General features: G+C 41.9%; 2 protein-coding genes across 2 annotated transcripts; one reads left to right on the top strand and one right to left on the bottom strand.

The window, feature by feature from the left end:
* Positions 1-81: 81 nt before the first annotated feature.
* Positions 82-10,480, bottom strand: map1sb (microtubule-associated protein 1Sb). The gene is made up of 7 exons (XM_063219907.1): positions 10,327-10,480; positions 8,968-9,069; positions 6,179-6,261; positions 5,907-6,047; positions 2,577-5,778; positions 2,223-2,452; positions 82-1,991 (listed from the first exon to the last, which is right to left on the bottom strand). The coding sequence occupies exons 1-7, from the start codon at positions 10,478-10,480 to the stop codon at positions 1,836-1,838; spliced, it is 4,068 nt and encodes a 1,355-aa protein (XP_063075977.1). The 3' UTR covers positions 82-1,835.
* Positions 10,481-17,743: 7,263 nt separating this feature from the next.
* Positions 17,744-19,499, top strand: gadd45bb (growth arrest and DNA-damage-inducible, beta b). The gene is made up of 4 exons (XM_063220227.1): positions 17,744-17,970; positions 18,082-18,183; positions 18,280-18,502; positions 18,620-19,499. Exons 1-4 carry the CDS (start codon positions 17,927-17,929, stop codon positions 18,722-18,724), a joined length of 474 nt encoding a protein of 157 aa, XP_063076297.1. The 5' UTR covers positions 17,744-17,926; the 3' UTR covers positions 18,725-19,499.
* The last annotated feature ends 539 nt before the right edge of the window (positions 19,500-20,038 follow it).

Genomic DNA, 20,038 nt, shown 5'->3' with positions numbered 1-20,038 from the left:
CATCACTGTCTTTGAATTTAATATAGGCCTTTCAAAATCTCAGGGAAACACAACATCCACTTTTGAAAATTCAACAGGGCTCTTTAATAGCTGTGTGCATATAATTCACATGATTTACAAGTTACATGTAAGACAGTAACCAGTGGGACATACAGTAGAACGGAAAAGAAACCAATCAGCTACAACATCTACTCATGATGGCATACAGTCAACGTTAAGCTTTGATAACTAAGAACAAAAAAAGAGAAACTATACAGTGCCTTTAAAGTGCGTAAGAGTTAAATAAATTCTACCGACATATTAATAGAATACATCAGTTCAAGTTATTCTGGAAACATTCAAATACTGAGTAAAAACGTCACAATGCTTGAAATGGAGTTTGAGGAACAAATGGCAAGGGCAGCAAAACTCCCAGCTGACAGTACACATGTGGCATGATACACAAGAAAGAAAAATCTACAGCGAAAAGCCAAAAGACACTCAACAGAGGAAATGGGGGAAGTCATTAAATGTGCCAGATAGCAAATAATGTGTCATAATAAACATGTTTAAAACCTTACATTGAATGTATGGTCCCAAAAATAGTACAAAAGAAATGTTCTTTTTCAAATACATTTTACATAGACTAATTCAAAAAATGACTATGCGATAAATGATTGTAAAATGCAACACCACCACTCTGCCTGGGTTCTCAAATTGTACAAAAAGCAAGATAACTGTTGCGTCATACTGTGCAGATACAAGTTTCACAGATACACAGGATTTACTTGACATTTTGTCAATGTTTTAACCAAACGTAAGTAGGCACAAAATGAAACAGTCTGAAGACAAAACCCTCCCAGTAGCATTAATTTACCAACTCTGGATTAGCAAATATGATCACATTTTGGGATTAAACCACCTACAACCATCTTAAATTGGATTAAAAGATAATCTAGAGGTGGGAGATTTATATACTTCTAATGGTCAGTTTTCCAAAGAAACACTGGACCGGTTCATATGCACAGCATCATTAAATTTCAAGCTATCTAATTAAGTCATTTGGTTTAATGTGTTCTTTTTGAATAGATTTGATTAATACCTTACAACAATAACGTAAATAATAATTTGTTACTATTTTTGTGTCATTCAGGTTCCAGAGACGTTCCCCTTTCTAACATATCTATACAGTGATGTTTGGAGTAACACAATGAAGTCATGCACATTAGTGTTACCAAGAGATTTTTCTCGCACACCTCAGCTGGCAGGTGCATCGGAGATGGCCCATGGGTCACTCAGAAGACAATTAGAAAAAACTCCAGCCCAATGGTCAGGGTGTGGGAGTTTTTTCTAATTGTATGCACATTAGTGTTACCAAGAGATTTTCATTATTACAATCACTTTGGAGTTCACTCCATACAAATTATTCAGGCACTTTCTCACTCCCCTAATGACCATTCGCTGTGTGTGTTATGCAGTGTTTGTACTGTACAAGTCTTTTAGAACAGAGCATTTTCAACCCTCTGGTGAAACATGTCTGTTTACACTTAAATTTAAGTTACAACAACCATAAACATTTCAAACTGCACAGATTTATCTTTTTAGAAAACCAATCAAGCACAGTTGTACATCTCTAAACATAACCATTACATAAGTGCTCAGATATATAGTTTAGTGTTAAAAGGGAATACAGGACAGTATGACTGTGTGTGTGTGTGTGTGTGTGTGTGTGTGTGTGTGTGTGTGTGTGTGTGTGTGTGTGTGTGTGTGTGTGTGTGTTTAATTTGAGAAAGAGGGCAAGAGAGACAGACTTCTACATAAGTATTACACGTGACCCTCATAGATTTGTCTGCTGATCAGAACTCTACTTTGCAAGCAGGGAAAGTCTCCTCTTGCATGGCTACAGTGCTGTTGCTGCCGAGAACAGTGACTCCCAACTTCCTTTGTCTCTCCTGGGTCTGCTGGTACCACTCATGAATTGTCAGGGATTCAAATGTGGGTATCAAAGTCACCTAAAATGCAAGGAACAGATGCAAGGACATTAAGTTTGATGATTCATGATTAAGAACTCTCCTCCAAATAGTTACACTTGATTATCAAAATAAAATGTCAAGGACATTCAGTTTGATGGTTCATAATTAATTACAAACTCTCTTCCAAGCAGTTAAACTTGATTATCAAAATAAAATATCAGCTGGAGGTTAATATATTTTATTTGTCAGTCAATAAGAAAGGAAACTGACCGGTATGTCATCAGGCCAGACAGATTTTCCATCCAGGATTGCATCCAGAATGGGCCTCAAAATGGCCTCCTTTAGAGTGTCATCCCCGCTGACGATGTAACAAGAAGAACGCAATCGGCTGAAGAATTCCACATCAATGGTTGAAGCTGCATGGCTGGACGGTAGATATGCCAGGTCCAAATAGATAGCAGGACCCGCAATATTTCCCATCTTGCTGCCAATGCTATAGCCTTTGAGGCAGATGATGGAAGATAAAAAGACATCATGCATTTGCCATTTAAAAATAAAACTAATCATAAAACAATTATGTTACAAATATAAGAGACACATTAAAATTGCTGAAAGGGTTGTTACCTGAAGACGTTGGCCGTGAAGCACTTTTGGCACCTGACGCACGGGGGGTAGCCTGTGTCTCCAACCCAGAGCTGGTCCTCAAATTGCCCGCAGATGTATTTGACGTCCCCGTCTTCCCTTTGCCCCCCTGCCCTGGTCCTGCAGCAGACACAGTCCTCTGAGTAGCTCCAGCCGGTAACCTTTTGGTCTTCCCTGCTGCAACCCTGACCCCTCTGCCAGGGTCGGGCATGCAAGCACCTGGCTGTGGTGGTAGAGGGGGCAGGTCTTTCAGAGGCGCAGGTGGGGGGTCTTGGGGAAGTGGATGCACCATCCTCATGGAGAGGTGATTTTGTTGCGCACAGTCGCCTGCACTCTGAGGTGGAAGTGGCAAGCCACATTCGTCGTCAGAGTCTAGAAGTCCGTCAGCTGTAATGGATGGGCAGTCTTCAGTGCCCGGTGGCATGTCTGAGTCTGACGCAGTGGGCAAGTAATCGCTCGCAGAGGTCAACGGCGTGTCCTGTGCACATGGATGAGGCTTGCCAACCAAATTGGATGGTGCCTTTGGCTTAGCTACCTCCTGAGAATGATCACTATCATCTGAAAATTCGTGAGGGCTGGGGTTGGCCACCCTGGGAGACAATGGATGCGGCTGATTCCCAACCGGCTTGAAGTGCTTGAATTCACAAGGGGACACTAGACAAAGGTCGACGTCATGTGACGGGTCAAATATGAGTCCTTGCGGTGGTGCAGGGGGCCGTCCGTCTGCAACTTCATTCTGGTTCTTCATGGCATGGGGTTTCTTTAAAGGTAAGGCCATTCCTACTTTGAAGTCAGGGTCCACAAAATGTCCGTTAGAGTAGGAGTGGTCATCCTCGTTGCTCGACTCGCTGACAGGTGGAAGAACCTGCTCAAACGACATGGACAATGACTCGTCCACTTCTGTTGATTGTGGGGAGCTGACTTCAGCCGGCATGGAGTGGGTGGTTGTTGTCACTGTGGGGGATATGTCAGGGCCGATGTCTTTGAAAGAACTCAGGGACAGAAAACTTGTGTGTTTGTCCTTAGATGACGTTGAGGTGCTCTCTTGGTTACTTTTAATGGGACCTGCATCAGAGTTCTTACAGTCCATTGACTGACTGTCTGAATTCATACATGACATCTTGCTCCCAAGACTGTTATTCTTCTTAGAGGACCACATCTCCTCAGGAGACAGGTGGTAAGGGGTATGACCAGCACTGTTAGGCCCAGACCTTGGGGAGGTCAACTCGAGAGTTTTTTCTTCGGGAGTAACACACACATCATCTGGGCTGTTTTTCCTTGATGAGTCCTCTTTCAGAAAACCATCAAGTAAAGTGTACTCTGTTGGGGTCAAGTCCAGATTAACACAGCGTTCAGTTTTGCTTGGTTTTGCAGAGGAGGAAGCAGATGCTACGGCTTTGCTGTCTTTTGATCTGATGTTTTCTGAGCTATCCATTTCCACCTCCTGAGACATGTCTCCAGCCAAAGCATTGGCTTGACCTTGATCTGTTTTTCTTCCATTGCGTTCTTCTTCCTCCCTCAGTTTTAGCACCTCTGATGATAGGTTTTCTGGTGAGGAGACAGGTGATTGGTCTGTATCGCCGCCGGACAAGATCTGATTTTGTTGCTCTTTGCTGGATTTATGGTTTATTTTTTTAATTTCAGTATCTTTGCTGTGGTTTTCTCCATCTGATTTCGCACTGGCTGCCTGGCTGATGCTCCTGTTAGGTTCAACAGATTGATTCATTGAGGCTTTCTTGGTGTCTTTGCCGAGCAGTTTCTTACTTTTCCCAGTATCATTTTTCAAGTCCTTCTTTCCATCTTTTCTGGGTTCGGTCTTTACATCCACCTTAGGTCTGCCTGAGACAGATTCCTTCTTACTTGGTGTTCTCCTCAATCCATTTTCAGGCTTTGCAGGGCCACTTGTGCCTGTGGGTTTGTCTAGTTTGGACGGCCGCATTCTACCACTATCAGCAGCAGACTTTGGCTTTTCTTCTCCTTTTGGCTCTTTATGCTCATTTTCATTTGAGCCTTTGGTCTTGTCATTCAGATTTCCACCTCTTCCATCTCCACGTGGTGCTTTAGTGTCTTTGACAAGTGCGCTTCCTGGTCTGGAGTCCTTGTTGCTGGACTTCAGGCTGTCCTGGCTCTCAGCACGCTTAGGATTCTTTGATGATTCCAAATCACTGGGGCACACGACTGGCCGCTTCAGAAAGTCGAGGTGTTTGATTTTCTCTAAGCCTTCCAGAATTTTTCCCTGTGGTGTGGAGCCAGGGAAGAGAACTCGGATAATCTTCTCGTGCGGATTGGCCGGATGCCAGACCAGCAGTGCACAGACCGACACAAGGCTAGTCAGTGGTATGTCTTGTCCTTTGGGATTTGTGCTGTGCTCTGGCCAGTGATGCATAAATGTGTCTAGATCTTTGGAGCGTTTTGCTGGGTTAAGAACATAAAGCTCCAAGCATCCTACTCCCATTTTTTGGAAAAGGATGACTGGTTCGATTGCAGCCCCTGCTGAGCGCAAGAGCGGCTCTGGTGTGATTTTGAGCTTCTCCAGGTACCGTAAGGTGAGAGCCACCTGATCACTACTCCTGAGCACATTAGGTTCCCCGTGTACCTTTTTCAGCCTGTTTGGCGCATTGAGGAACACGACACCAATCTCTGGTGATATGAGATTCTTCAGCCATTTCTCCTTCATCTGTAACTCGGTGGCATTCTCCTCCTGCTCGGCCACTTTCCTCTCCAGAAGGCTATTCATGCCGGGTAAACTGTCCAATCCGACGTGCGTTAGAAGCACAGAGTCCACCCGGTCTAGGTGCCTCACAAGCTTCCAGAAGCAAGACCGAGCATCCGCTCCCCCATTGACCAGGATATTGAAACCGTTCACAGCAAAGAAGGCACAGTCGCCTCTCCCACCCGGGAATACATAGCAGCAAGGTCGACAGAGCTTCAGGAAGCCCACAGTGCTTGGGGGCTCCAGCAGGTCAAACGGAGCCAAGAGCTCCATAGACTCGGAGAGGCAGTCTGTGAACTCCTCGAGGCCCTCCATCTTTGGCAGCACCATTAGGGGGTTGACTTTGATGTCAATGCAGTCTTGCAAAGTCTGTTTTCCCAATATAGAGTTCTTCCATTTCCCTGATTTTGGGCAGCTTACTGTCAGAGTTGCTTTTCCAAGCTCACTTGCTGTAGTCAGTAGATGACTTATCTAGTAGAAATATAATTAGTTATGAATGGTAAAAGAGATAGATTTACATACAGTATATTTGAACACATTCAGTAAACAAATAATACTTATACAATCAATTACAGTGCGAACTTCAGAAGCAAAGTTACCTCTTCATCAGCAAAAATCTGGACAAAGTCATGTGGCGAGAACTGCCCAGTGTGCAGCAACAAATCTCCCGAGTCCTCTGACGACTGTCCAGTTAACACAAGCAACTTGTGGCGAGATCCATCAGATATCAGCCAGTGAACCTAATATGTCATCACAATTGGGAAAAAAATATACACATTTTCCAATTACAAAATGCAGCTGACTGCAACTTTTTAAAATAATTTACAGTATGCATGTACATTATAGTATGACTAAAGAAAACATTCCTTACTTCTGAGTACAGCAGCTCCTCAGATGGGTTAACAATAACATGGATGTTCAGGATGTCTGAAGTGTATTTCAGTGATCTCTGACCTAATGCAAGGAGAGAGAGAGAGAGAGAGAGAGAGAGAGAGAGAGAGAGAGAGAGAGAGAGAGAGAGAGAGAGAGAGAGAGAAGTGCTAAATAGGCCTACATCAAATATTACTCATATCCAAACACATTTTTGTGTCAATCAATGTGTATTGTGCATGGTCCCTGTTGAACTAAACTAAATAAACTAAACTAAACTAAATTTACAAATGAAATTTCTTTTCTAGCTGCATCCTTGATTTTTTTATGGCAAAAATCTGGGATTTTGCTTTAATTTAGCAGACTGCTTTTACAGAGGCTTTAAATGTTCTGCGAATTATTTGTCAATTGGCCTTTTGTTCAGTTGTATTGTGAACATCATAAACTTGTCTGCATGCAGGTCCGATTGTCATCATGGCAAACAGCAATACATCAGGCATACTTTAACTTTAAGAGGGCACTGTGGTACTGAAAACAGGCCCATATTTTGTCTTTATATCTATACTGCATACTTTTATGGAATGGTGTGTGTGTGTGTGCGTGTGCAGTGGTGTACGTACACAGACATTTTGGAGGGCAGTTGCAGAACATGGGAGTGTTGGGGGCATGTGGAACATTCTGTTTCTTTAGAGGCTATATTAAGGAATAACGGCCAACGAGGTGTCCCGATATCAAGGGAAATAATGGAGGCGGCGAACCGTTCTAACAGCCCGACGGCGTTCGCTTCGCCAAATCCATTTTTCCCTTGATATCGGGACACCTCAAAGGCCATTATTCCACTTATCACCTGGTTTCCAGTATATAAATAATAATTTATTAATTTGTTGATCTATGGCTTGCGCAAAATAAGGGACATTTTTAATAACTCGACCCTTTCATATGGGTGTTCTCCCCACGAGAAGACAGTGATTTCCTTTGGTGTATCCTTTAGGCCATCAGTTGAGAGTAGCCTAACTTCGGCCTATATAAAAACTAAGTATTTTTGGACAAATAACTATAAGGGAAGACAGAAAATGAATAAAAATAAAGGGGCTTCCCAGGGCAGGGCAGCAGGCAACAGAGGTTGACGAGGTGACTGTTTCGATGAAATGAATGGCGAGGCGGATGCTTAGAATTGCGGCAAGATTTGCTCAGGGTTTTTTTTAAATCTATTGCTGAAAATTTGTAGGAATCATGCCAACTGCAGCATAATCTAGTGAGTAAGTCAGACTCGCCTCATATCGGACGAGTGTAAGGATGCGCGTATAACATTGGGGCGACTGACTTGACAACCATATGCGATAGAACTAGCGACTGGGATCTTGACTTGACAACCAAATGCGATAGAACAAACGACTGGGTTTTGGCCATAGCAACCGACAGTTTAGAATTAGTAATGGCAGTTCCCCAGAAAGTTATGAATAGAGGCAGCTTAGATGCACGCACGCCTGCATGACATCATAGGTGTCCTGTTCTCGGGGAATAATGGACACCTGCTCGGCCAATCAGAAGACAGAACGTCTGATCAGTGGGTGATAACGGGACACTATTGTCACATGCTTTTGATCCTGAAGCATTTGTAGATTACCATGTCAAAAAAAGAACTTTCAAAAGGGCATTTTATGTCCAGTAAGGCAAAGCGGGAGGTCTTTAGGACCACCTCATCCCTATCTGTGCACACCTATGTGTGTGTGTGTGTGTGTGTGTGTGTGTGTGTGTGTGTGTGTGTGTGTGTGTGTGTGTGTGTGTGGGTGGGAGAGAGAGAGAGAGAGAGAGAGAGAGAGAGAGAGAGAGAGAGAGAGAGAGAGAGAGAGAGAGAGGTGTTTCAGCTCCAAGAATCCGGCTGCCCAACAATTGGTTTCAGACACTTCCTTCCTTTCTTTCTACAGGATGTGCAGTGGTAGCAGCCCAAAGAAAGGCTATTAACACAGCACACAAAAATGTAAAAGCTTCCTCTCTGAGCCCTACCACTACCATATACAAAGTTTAACTTTAACCCTTTGACTAACCTAATGTAACATCCGAAAGTAACAGCTTAACCCGTTAAAACATGGAGTTAAAATGTTGTTGTTACCAGAATGGCAATGGCTGAGTCGTCGTGCATCACTAAAGGCCCTGTGTTATGTCATAGTAGAGTAGTACTATGGTAATTATCCTTTCAATGACTATCACAGCGTTCCTCAGATGGTGCGGTGTGCATTAAGGGCCTACTAAAGATGACACCAAGAACTGCCCTGAATAGAGTATGGCTAATCTATTGAACAATGGTGACCATTTGGAAAGTGCCACCGATAGGCTTCCGTTCACTCTGCACAAGGTCAGGGCTGGAACTGGTTGATTAGATCAGATCAATCAGGTAGTTTATGGGTGTTCACATGTTCAGCAGGGGGTTCTCGAGAATATCTTCTGTTTTCAGTAAGACTGTAATTCAAAAGGCACAGCAGGCTGATGAATAAGACAGTGTTTAGTGGCAGAGACTCTATCTGCAACTTGAAAACAATACTGCCCTTTGTTCCATATGCCATACCCACACTCTTGAATCATCTTTTGCATACTTACTTCTTGAACAAAAGAGCATTTAGATATTTTATGTTTGGGCTTGCAGTATGCACTGTTTTTGGTTAAAAAAGAAAAAGAAAAAATAAGACATTCTTTCAGACATTCAGGACATATCTTCATTTCTGAATAGATAAAATATCTAATAATTCATACATTTCTTTCACTGTCCAATTCAGGCAGTGCTTGCCATACCTTTGACATCTGTAGACACGGTGTTGGAGTGACGGGAGGCAAAGAGTTTGAGGTGTTCGTCCAGGTTACATGCTGTCAGGTCAATATCCCAAGAGCGGATACCTGAACACAGGAATAAGAACACAACATCTGTATGTGAAATCTAAGGCGTGTGTTTTTTTAAATTGTAGGCTACTTAAGGGGAGACCGATGTCAGTCAGGACAGCTATAACTCCTGCTCTACACCAGTCAAATTCTTCTTCTTAAAATAATCCACATGGAAGTCAAATGGGTAAAGGTAACACTACACTGAAACACACACACACACACACACACACACACACACACACACACACACACACACACACACACACACACACACACACACACACACATGTACTCTGTACAAATTTAAGACAAAGCATCTCTAGAAGTGATAATACACACCTGATAATGCACACCTATTGCCAAATATTGCAATAACTTGGGAATGGCAAATGTTGCTGATAATAATATGTACATTTCCCAACATTATGCTGCAGTATACTGTTTGATAATGCAAGACATTTCAAGTATATGGCCAGTGTTGTTGCAGTATGACACTTTTGACAGGTATTGGCATATCTAAACATATTTTGATGCCTCCCCTTTAGAAGAATAGTTCATGTCTCCAGTGTGACATAGGCCTATTGTCATTTTCGTCACTAAAATCCACATCCCGTTGCAGCTGTCAGTCAACAACCGAGAAAAACATCAGCCATGCGCGTAATCAGAAGAATCGGTGTCGTCAGTAGAACGGTGTCAGACCGTCACCCTTTGACTATGTAGCTTGAAGAGGCAAATGCCTCAGCTAACCGCCAGGCCACTGATTGATAATTGATGCCCATAACGGGATCTTGTGATGAAATGTGTTTGTTGTCATGCTTTACAAAGGAAGCAGCAGAAACCCAGTTTGTGCTTTATGGCCAAAATAAAAATTAGTCGAACTCGAGGTTTCCAATTCAAGCATCCACACCACTGCATGCGACTGCACTGCACCAGGACACTGGCGTTTATGAAAGCACATGTATTTAAAGAACAGAGATAACGTGGGAAATCGAAGAATCGTAGGCTATATTTAATTTCAACATTAAAAAAATGGTCACCCTCTGCCAAGCACACAATAGCAGCATCTACTATATTGCGCGATGAATTAGTCTATAAAATTAGTAAACAATGTTTTGCGCATTTGGAGTCTGATGAGTCTGCGAACGCTTAATAGCAGGCTATATTCTATGAAAACAGTGCAATCGATATGCAGTCTAAAACCCAAAAGACCGACTATTAAAGCATCACAGTACACCATGTTCAATTACACGGTGGAAAATAAAATGCACGCACCTCGTTCAATTTCCAACATGACATATTCGACAAGACTCTGTTGACGGTGCGCTCCGATAATAATCAGCAGAGAATATTTGTCATTGCTGAAACCCGCAGGAACGCGACCCTGATTTCCAAGCGGTTCCCTTGGACGCGCTTGTTCAGACGCCATGTTGAAAAGTTATGGTTATGATGTCACACGCAAACAACCAGGCTCTATCACAGGGAAAACTGTAATTCCGACCAATCCCAGCCTCGCTCTGTGTTGCTGGTCTATGAAATGTGGAGAACAAAATATTTTTTCTTTTTTTTAATTGTAGGCCTACATTTAGTCTATGCGATATATATATTTTTTAAATGTGTAGGCCTATTTTGATGATCATTGTCATGGCGTTGTGTCTCGTGAGTTTTATGTGATACAGAAAATAAAAACTTATCATAACGATCAGTCATCATAATCATCAAGTTGCCATAGGCCTAGCCTTCATTATCATCGACAACATTTCAATAAGGGTGAAACAGTCGATGTAATTGTATAGGGGCGCTGCTAGGCATAAGCAGAGTAAGCAGAGCGCTTAGGGCCTCAACCACTTTGCCCCTAAAATTGTGGCCTCCTAAAGTGAAAATGACCAAATGTTTTGTTATTATTATTATCTACTCATGACAGGGGGCTCCTGACAAGTTGTGCTTAGGGTCTCCAAAACCTTAGCAGCGGCCCAGAGGCAACTCATAATGAATCTACAGACACTTCAAAACCAAGAAGTGGCAGGATGTTCCTTGTGGACAGCCACAGAGTTTCCCCAACTCGAGCACTTTTTCGGACAGCACAATCCTGTCATCAAGCGAAATTTGTGCGCAGGACCGCATCTCTTAAAATAGCCTAAAGAAAGAAACATCTTCCATCATGTTATTTACAACTATTAATTTAATTAGTTACAAATATCTAGGTCTCAATGATAAAGCTACTAATTAGGCCTGCGCACGTTCACAAGTAGCCTACAATATTGCAGAATCTTAAGAACCATGTAGCACTTCTTTGAATGTGATAACCCATGTGTTCTTTACTTTCTCGAGAATGTTTTGTAATGAGCCAGTCTGACTGAATAGATAGATAACCTCTTGGTAAGGTCTTGTATTGTATGTTTTTGTTGTTGTTTTTGGGTTTTGTCAAGTGTAAAGTTTTTAACCATTTATCTCTTTGAACATCTCACCGTCAAGGGTCAAGGTAGCATGAAGGATGATCTGAACGCTGACCATGGTGCTGATTACCCAAACTGTCAAGGTCGAATAGAAAGGGGTGTGACTCGCCAACTACCTAAGGGAGCAACTATCCTCACTGAATATCTATCCCACAATTAGGCCTAAATCAGTGCACTATTCATGAAAATCCATTCCACCGCGCAAAGCCCCCCACATTTGGGCTCACATTGCCCAAGGGGACCCCGGTTCGAGTCCGGCCGGGGTCATTTCCTGGCCCTGCCCCATCTCTTTCTCCCACTCATTTCCTGTCTACTCTCACACTGTCCTGTAATAATAAAGCCCAAAAAGCCCCCAAAAATACGTTAAAAAAGAAAATCCATTTGACGGACAGCAGAGGTAGGCTAGCCTAAGCTGCTGAGGTCTTCAGGCTACAGTAACCGTTGCAATAACTTGACAATGGATACAGTTATAGCTTATCATCAAGGCACATCTAAATTCAATAAAATAAAATAAAAAAAACCAGCTACTACATTTATCAAAAAATCTTTGCTTGTATACACGGCTCCTCCAGTGACATTTGACCCATAGTGACTTTGGCACCTAGACACTATGGACACTTTTCTAGTTTTTGATCTTCTCTCTGTGTGTGTGTGTGTGTGTGTGTGTGTGTGTGTGTGTGTGTGTGTGTGTGTGTGTGTGTGTGTGTGTGTGTGTGTGTGTGTGTGTGTGTGTAGGATAGGGAGATCTGACCCTGTGTATAGTGAATATTTGTGAATATATGTGCAATATTGTGTGTAATGTCCTTGTGTCTTCTTCTGTATTTATGTATGTATGTATGCTACTTGACACCTTCATTTCCCTTGGGATCAGCAAATGATACTCTACCCTACCCTACCCTACTCTACTCTACTCTACTCCCGACCCGCCAGGTTGGTGGGGGGAGTAATTAACCAGTGCTTCCCCCATCCTCATCCATGACTGAAGTATCCTGAGCATGGTACCGTCCCGCCGCACTGCTCCCTTGGGGCGCCTTAAGAGGCTGCCCCCTTGCACAGGTGAGGCATAAATGCAATTTTGTTGTGTGCAGTGTTCACTTGTGTGCTGTGGAGTGCTGTGTCACAATGGGAGTTGGAGTTTCCCAGTTGGGCTTTAACAGCTTTCACTGTGTGCGTGATGCAAGCATAGAATTAAACTGATAATATGAAAGATTTGTGAATATTGCACTTAAATGGCTTTTTGAGTTCTTCATATGTAGTTTGATGAAATGGTACCCAATAAGGCACCATTCAGAGCAATGTTAATTAGTCTGTAGTGGTGTGCATTGGCACTGTCCTCACGATTCGACTCGATTACGATTCGGGAGGTAGCGATTCGATTCGATTCGATTCAATTCTACGATGCATTGCAATGCATTACATTTCTACTGAAAGCAAAGCAAATGTTTCATCAGTCATGATGAGGCAATACAAGTAGTCAGATACTGAGCAACATTTTATTGGCTGTTTTCTGTATCAGTCTTGCCGTTTTCAATGCTTTGAAGTGCTTTTATTTAATTTAACATTCATTTGCTACTGAAATATCCACGGAAGTAATTGAAACTTAAAAAAAATTGCTGCATCGATTCTGGAACTTGCCGCATTGAATTGAATTGTCCATGCCCTGCATAGCATTACATTGCTGAATCGATTATTGTTGACACCACTTTTAGTCTGGCAAACCCACTACACCAACATAATTGCAAACGCTGGTAAAATGTAAATATGCATACAAGTAGATACAGCCAGTCAGCCAACCAGTTCGCTCAGAAATGTTGACCACTCTCAAGAATTTACAAACCAAATGTATTTTTTCTATACCATCTTAACAATTATAAATCATGGTCTCTTCCAGCCTGACATAAATAGAATAGAGCTGAAAACTTTCAAACCACCCTCTATAAATACATAAATGACATTCTCAGACAATGGAATGGTGCTTACAGGTTAAGATCAGAACTACTTCCAATAGAATAAATGCATAACCATTCGCCAGGCAGAAAACAATTGTCTGCACCAGGCATACATAACGAGAAAACACTGAAAGTACGTTCCCCAACTCCTCTTGAGTTAAATAATTGAGTTTTACCTGTCTCCTTTTCCTTCAGCCGTTCTCTGAGTGGTGACACAACTTGTATCCCCAATCAAGCATATACAATTGAACTGGATGAGCTAGTTCCAAATGGTCCAATGATCCTGGAACTATAGGAGTAATATTACCAGACTCAGCATGGCTGGATGCGAGAAGAGACTGGATGAATGTACTGTACCAAGCTCCAAGCACCCCCTGAACATGCTCTGTCATCTATTCTTCAAAATCATATCATTCGACACAATGGTTTTCAGACTGCTCACCGTAGAAGAGATGAGTCTACTCACAGGAAAGATACCCAGGTGAAAAAGTGGTTCAATTTAGTGCAATAAAAGCACGACTGAAGTGTACTTAGCATGTTAAAAGTGCACTCGTACTTTTTGTGCTAAGAAAAAGTATGTTTACAATATGCTTATTTAAAGTGTACTTAAAATTAGATGTAATTAAGTTGCTCCCAAATAAAGTACACTTAGCCAACCATACTTAAAGTGGACTTGGAAGATGTTTGGCTAAAGTGTATTAAGAGGAATATACTAATAGTGTTCTAATAGTGAACTTACTAAAAGTGTATTTTTTAATAACATATTGCAATTGCACTTTTTTAAAGTGCACAATGATTATACTTCATCCAAATGTTTTCGAAGTGTGATTTTCTATGGTGCGCTTTAAAGTAAATCGCTTTAACATATTGCAAGTATACTTTTTCTAAGTGCACCATGATTGTACTTCACCCAAATATCCTCAAAGTGCGCTTACACAAAGTGCATTTACCCATCATGCACCATCATGCATGTCCCATCATGTACTGCACTTCTTGGAGCTAAATTTCTCAAACAGAGAGCCATTTATCTCGAAGGAATATCTTTGGTTTGCATGAAAATATTACTCATTGTTATATTTTGCGTTTATTGTAGGGTTGTATAAAATTTCAAGTCGAACACAAAAAATGACCATGTTCCCACCGTCATTGCGATGGTCATGTATATGTTCTGGTAATGGTATATATCCCTATAGGCTCACACAGATGTCGTGCTGAGAAGTAAGACAGAAGTAGTTGCCTATTCTAAGGTTAGTGGATGAAAGATAGTGTTCAAGTGCAGGAAAATGAGATTACACAGAGTTGAAGTGATATCTGAAATCTCTGTGAACTTGCAATGACTGTGATTGGCAAACATGCTGTGCATGCATATCACTGACGTGATCTGTGGATGTGGATTGTGTACAAGCCCTGATAAATGGCTTGAATTATAGTATTGCATTTATGTTATTTCATGTACTTGGGAGTGTACTGTAAACGTACTTCAAGCATACCTGTTAATATATTTACAATAGGCCTACTTAATATGATTTTCTTTTTACAGACTTGAAGTGTTCCAATGTAGTCCAAAGAATCATGAAGTTAATATACTTTTATTGAACTTAAAGTAAAAATAGAATGTCATAGAAGAGTACTCCAGCACACTCTTAATGCCATACGAATGCATGAAAAGTGTGTTTGGAGCATACTTTCAAAAGTATGCTTGTAGTGCACTTAAAGTTGTCCAAAAGCGGTGCCAATTTAGCAGCCTCAGTGTGCTGCAAGTGTGCTGAAGTACTGCTTTAGTAGTGCTTCAGCGCACTAATAGTGCAATGAAGCGCACTTTAAATCGCACAAAATAGTACACTTTGTACTTAGTACGGTCAAAAAAGTACACTTTAAGTATATGGGTTTTTCACCTGGGTAGTTAAGACTGTCCAAGTTGTTTGAGCACCACTAACACCATGTAAAACCAAATATATGTTCTGAAGTACACTGGCAGAGAAGACACATGGCGAGGAAGTCCTCCTTCTACTAGTTCTTGGACAAGAATCATGAAACATCTTCGGACGATCTTGTACAATACCACCTCTTGAATTTGAATCTGTGTAAAAAAGTCCCGTAGCCCCTTAATGCGCGCCGTACCTCCTGAGGCACGCTGTAATAGACATTGAAATGTAACTACCATAGCACTACAATACTATGACACAACACAGGCCCTTTAGTAATGCACCACGACTTGGTCATTACCATACTGGTAACAATGAATTTATAAAGCCGCGCCTTAAGGGGTTAAAGGGCCCTGCTGTGGCCTAACGGTAGGGCACTGGGTTACGCTGGCGACCCGGGATCGATTCCGGCCTGGGTCATTTGCCAATCCTTCCCCTTCTCTCTCTCCCCACTCATTTCCTGTCTCTGCTCCACTATCCTGTCAGTAAGGCAAAAAAGCCCTAATAGTCCTAGCTCAAATCGTCATGCTACTACTGTTTTCTGAAACACAAATTTTAAACTGAGCTGAATGCAACTGTTCCTCTGTTTAGTGCCATAAACTAAAGTGAATGACTTGTCCTGTACACTACACTTAGGAACAGTTCCATATCTGGGAGGATTTGAAATTGTATTGTACACTATACATCCCTTGTGTGTGCATATGTGAGCGGGTGCGCACATGTGTATGATAAGAGAGAGGCACTGGGCCTATGCATGCAACATGCAATATTAGTAGATCAGAAAATCCTGCAGTAGAATGGTATCACAATCTGACAGGAACTGGAAGGTGAAAAAGTGGATCGCACTCAGGTTCTTCTTTTCTTCTTTTTTATTTTTTATTTTTTACATAGCAGAAGAAGTGTAGACAAACGTTTCGGCTGTTGCCTTCGTCAGTGTCTCTTTCAAGAATTTAAAACTGACAAGGGCTTTCATTTAAAAAAAAGAAAAAAACATCTAACTGTATACAGACTTAAACAGAAATGATTCTATCATTTAAAATGTGGTCTTATCGGCATAGTGGGCACACAGGCCTACTCAGTTGATTTGGCTTGGAAATGTAGTCTTCGTGAAATGCATTTTTTATCCTATTTTATCCATGCTATAATTTCTTTTAATTCGCCCCATTGAAGTCATTTGTCTAGGCTTGGTAGGTTTTAGGTAGTGTATTTTTGTCATTCTCAATATACTATACCAATATAGAGCTTATTAAAATGTGAAGAATTAATTGGGCATTGAATGGCCTGTAGGCCCTATATGTAATCAGATAACACTTACATGATGTCTAAGCATCTGTTGCATTCATTGTTGGTGATGGATTGGTGACAGTGTTAAGATTAACAACACCAATAATGACTACACAAGGATTTGATTAATGTTTGCATTAATCTGAGCAAGCCCCGAGTTAATGGGAAACCATTATTAGAACCTATGCATATAATTTGGCCTATTCCTTTGTTGTAGGCCAATGTATTTTGCCTGGGGCATCTCATCTAATCCAAACTATAATGGAGTTTAGTGATGGGATATCATGTTTTAAACTGAGAAGCAATTGACCGATTTTCTGGCGTTTGTGCAGTTTCAGTGAATCAAGCTGACCTTTCGTCTTTTGATTGCTATGTTCATACCAAGCACAATTTCAAAGGCATGTCCTCACAAGCCCAGGCGTGTGACGTGGTCATTATATCGCTGGTCACAGGAGGGAGCTCATGAGCCTGTCATTATTAGAAAAGGGAGCAAAGGAAGGCAAGTAGAATTCACATTATTGAACAACATAGCCATAACATGTAGTCTGCCTGCTACATGCAGTAATAACAATATTACGCCATAATAAACTCAGTTGGGGTGTTATTCATTACAATATAGGCTACTGTATTGTGCATTTGCTTGCAGAAAGTTTACAAAGAATAATCACCAGGGGGCGATGAAAAGTAGCTCACATAACATTTCAACTGCATCTGCAGCTCGATAGCCTACATAAATTCATATAGGCTAATGCATGTGGAAAAGTGAAATCTGTATAATGCTTTGTTGATAAAGAAATGTGCTTCTTATTTATTGTTATCGCTATGTTTAGAGAATGGTAGGCTATAGTGAAATTATAAATGACAAAAAGAAAAAGGGCAATGGCAGGTAGGCTAACAGATTTGATTCTGTGAATGGTTTTTGCACTTCAGTTAATGTAATTATGCAGACCATTACGCACTTCAAAGCAGATTAGTGCATTAGACAAGATAAACGGCAATCAGTGCTCAATCGCAGAACTTGGTCTGAAAACTCTCCGCCAATTTATAGGGTTCGACTGCAGTTTCATTCACGCCCACACGGAGAGGTATAAGAACTTGGAGCGCCCTCTCAGCAGTCAGTCGAGCCTTTGGATACATGGCGATGTCACCAAGGCAAACTGTTGCACGAGGATTTTAACGGATTATTCACTTGGTCCATCTACACCGTAAATTGGATTTACCCGTGGATTTTCTCCTTTTGGAATATACAATTCATATCACGATGACCCTAGAGGAGGTTTCTGGATGCAACACTACTGATAGAGAGTAAGTTTCTTGCACTGCCAAAGTTCTTCATTCTGCATTGTTGCTACTTTACGCACGTCAGAACGGTAAAACAGCTCCACATTTACTAACTGGATTGCATTTCTTTTAAAGGATGGAGGCAGTAAGTCAAGCATTGGAGGAACTGCTGGTCGCAGCCCAACGCCAAAACTGTCTGACAGTTGGTGTCTACGAATCTGCAAAGTTGATGAACGTGTAAGTAGCCTATCTGTCCACAAGACCAAGTTGATGAACTACTGTTTACTTTTGTTTTTGGTTTACTAACTGACATTTTTTAATTGCGTTCAACAGGGACCCAGAGAACGTGGTGTTGTGTATACTTGCCACAGACGAGGAGGACGAAAGTGATGTTGCGCTGCAGATCCACTTCACGCTCATCCAAGCCTTTTGCTGCGACTTCGACATCAACATCTTGCGCGTGTCTGGTATGACGCGTCTTGCACAGGTCCTGGGCGAACCCCCTGCAGCCAGCAACGTCAATGAATCAAAGGATCTTCACTGCATCCTTGTCACTGTGAGTATGGAAACATTATTTCCCATTGGTCTTTTGATTTCATAGTAACTATTTGTATTCAATTTGCATAGTGACACCCCACTAAAGGATGCATATCTCTCATTTTTCTTCTCTCAGAACCCTCACGCTGACCACTTGAAACTCAACGAGGTTGGAAGCTACTGCAAGGAGAGTCGTTGCAACAACCAGTGGGTTCCCTCTTTATCCTTGCGAGAACGTTGAAAGATGCTGCTGGATGCCTGCTGGACTTCGAGTTTCAGATTGGTGTTGTCCACTGAATAGGAGGACGTTACCATCAGTGACAGGACGTCTCTCTGTTGAAAACCCCTCAGGACACAGATGCTCATGGGATGCACTGGGGCTGACCGCTCATCTGACGAGTGGTGATGGGACAGTCTGGTTCTGAGGAGATCTAAGTGAGGACTATCACCAGGCCAAGAAGGATGCTTGTGCATCTGTGGTGCCCTCAGGAGCCCATGAAGGTCACATGCACAGCTCCTCCTGGTCTATGGCTGACTGGACAGTTGGAATAGGCTACCTGGAAGCCCATTGGTGGTGCAGGGGTGCACAGGGTGGTCGTTCAGGGGGGTAAAGTGGGACTGAGTCACCAGGGCCCCATGTGTATAGGGGGCCCACACACAGTCTGATTTATGTAGATATATGGGCTGGGGGTCCATAGGAGCTGATTGTACATAGGGCCCACAATTTGCTGCTACGCCCCTGGTGGTGCACTGCACACAGCTCAACAGGAGTAGTAGAAAAGCTCTGACTGAAAAACATGTGTCAAAGGTCAAAATGAAATTGGGTGGTTTCTGAACCCTTTAATGTGTCGTTGAATCAACATTAATATATATTATTTAATTGCCTTTGTGTGGTATGTAACTTGGCATGGAATGAAGTTGTTCAACACAGCAAATACATAATATATTTGTTATTTATTTATTTACAGATCTCAAGTTGTTTACATTAAAATATGGAAATAAAGTCTAAAACATTATTCTGCCTGTACTGCTCATTTGTATGAGTGAGTGGCTGAGAGACGTGGTGGTGGTGGTGTGTGTGTGGGGGGTGGGGGTGGGGATGGGGTTACACAAACAGTAAAACAATTGAAGAATTAATTGGCAATTAGGCACCAACGAAGCAAAAACTGAAGTAAGGGAAAGTTCACCTACATATATCTGATTTGTTTCAATGACTTATGTTCAGATTTATTATCCTGTGCATTGTTCAAAACCTTAAGTGGCAAAACAGCAAGTGGATGTACCTTTGTACCTAATGGATGTACCTAATCTTTTTTTTAAAGTAAATAAAAAATATCCACATTCACATCATACTGACAAGGCCAGAAGTGCCAGAGTACCTCTTCAGATTTGATTTCACTTGTTCTGTGTAAGGAAGTCTAAGGGCCCTTCCATGATAAGGAATAGTCGGTGAAGTCCTATTTTTGGGCAGTAACAGTTAAACAAAAAGAGCAGCTGGCTGTTCATGTGATCTGTTATGTTGCTGTTTTGGGGCTTTCCCCAGGCCATAAACAGC

Source organism: Engraulis encrasicolus, chromosome 16, assembly GCF_034702125.1.
Source record: "Engraulis encrasicolus isolate BLACKSEA-1 chromosome 16, IST_EnEncr_1.0, whole genome shotgun sequence".
Lineage (NCBI taxonomy): Eukaryota > Metazoa > Chordata > Actinopteri > Clupeiformes > Engraulidae > Engraulis > Engraulis encrasicolus.
The sequence above is the reverse complement of the archived record's forward strand: the minus strand, read 5'-3'. Positions and strand labels throughout refer to the sequence as shown.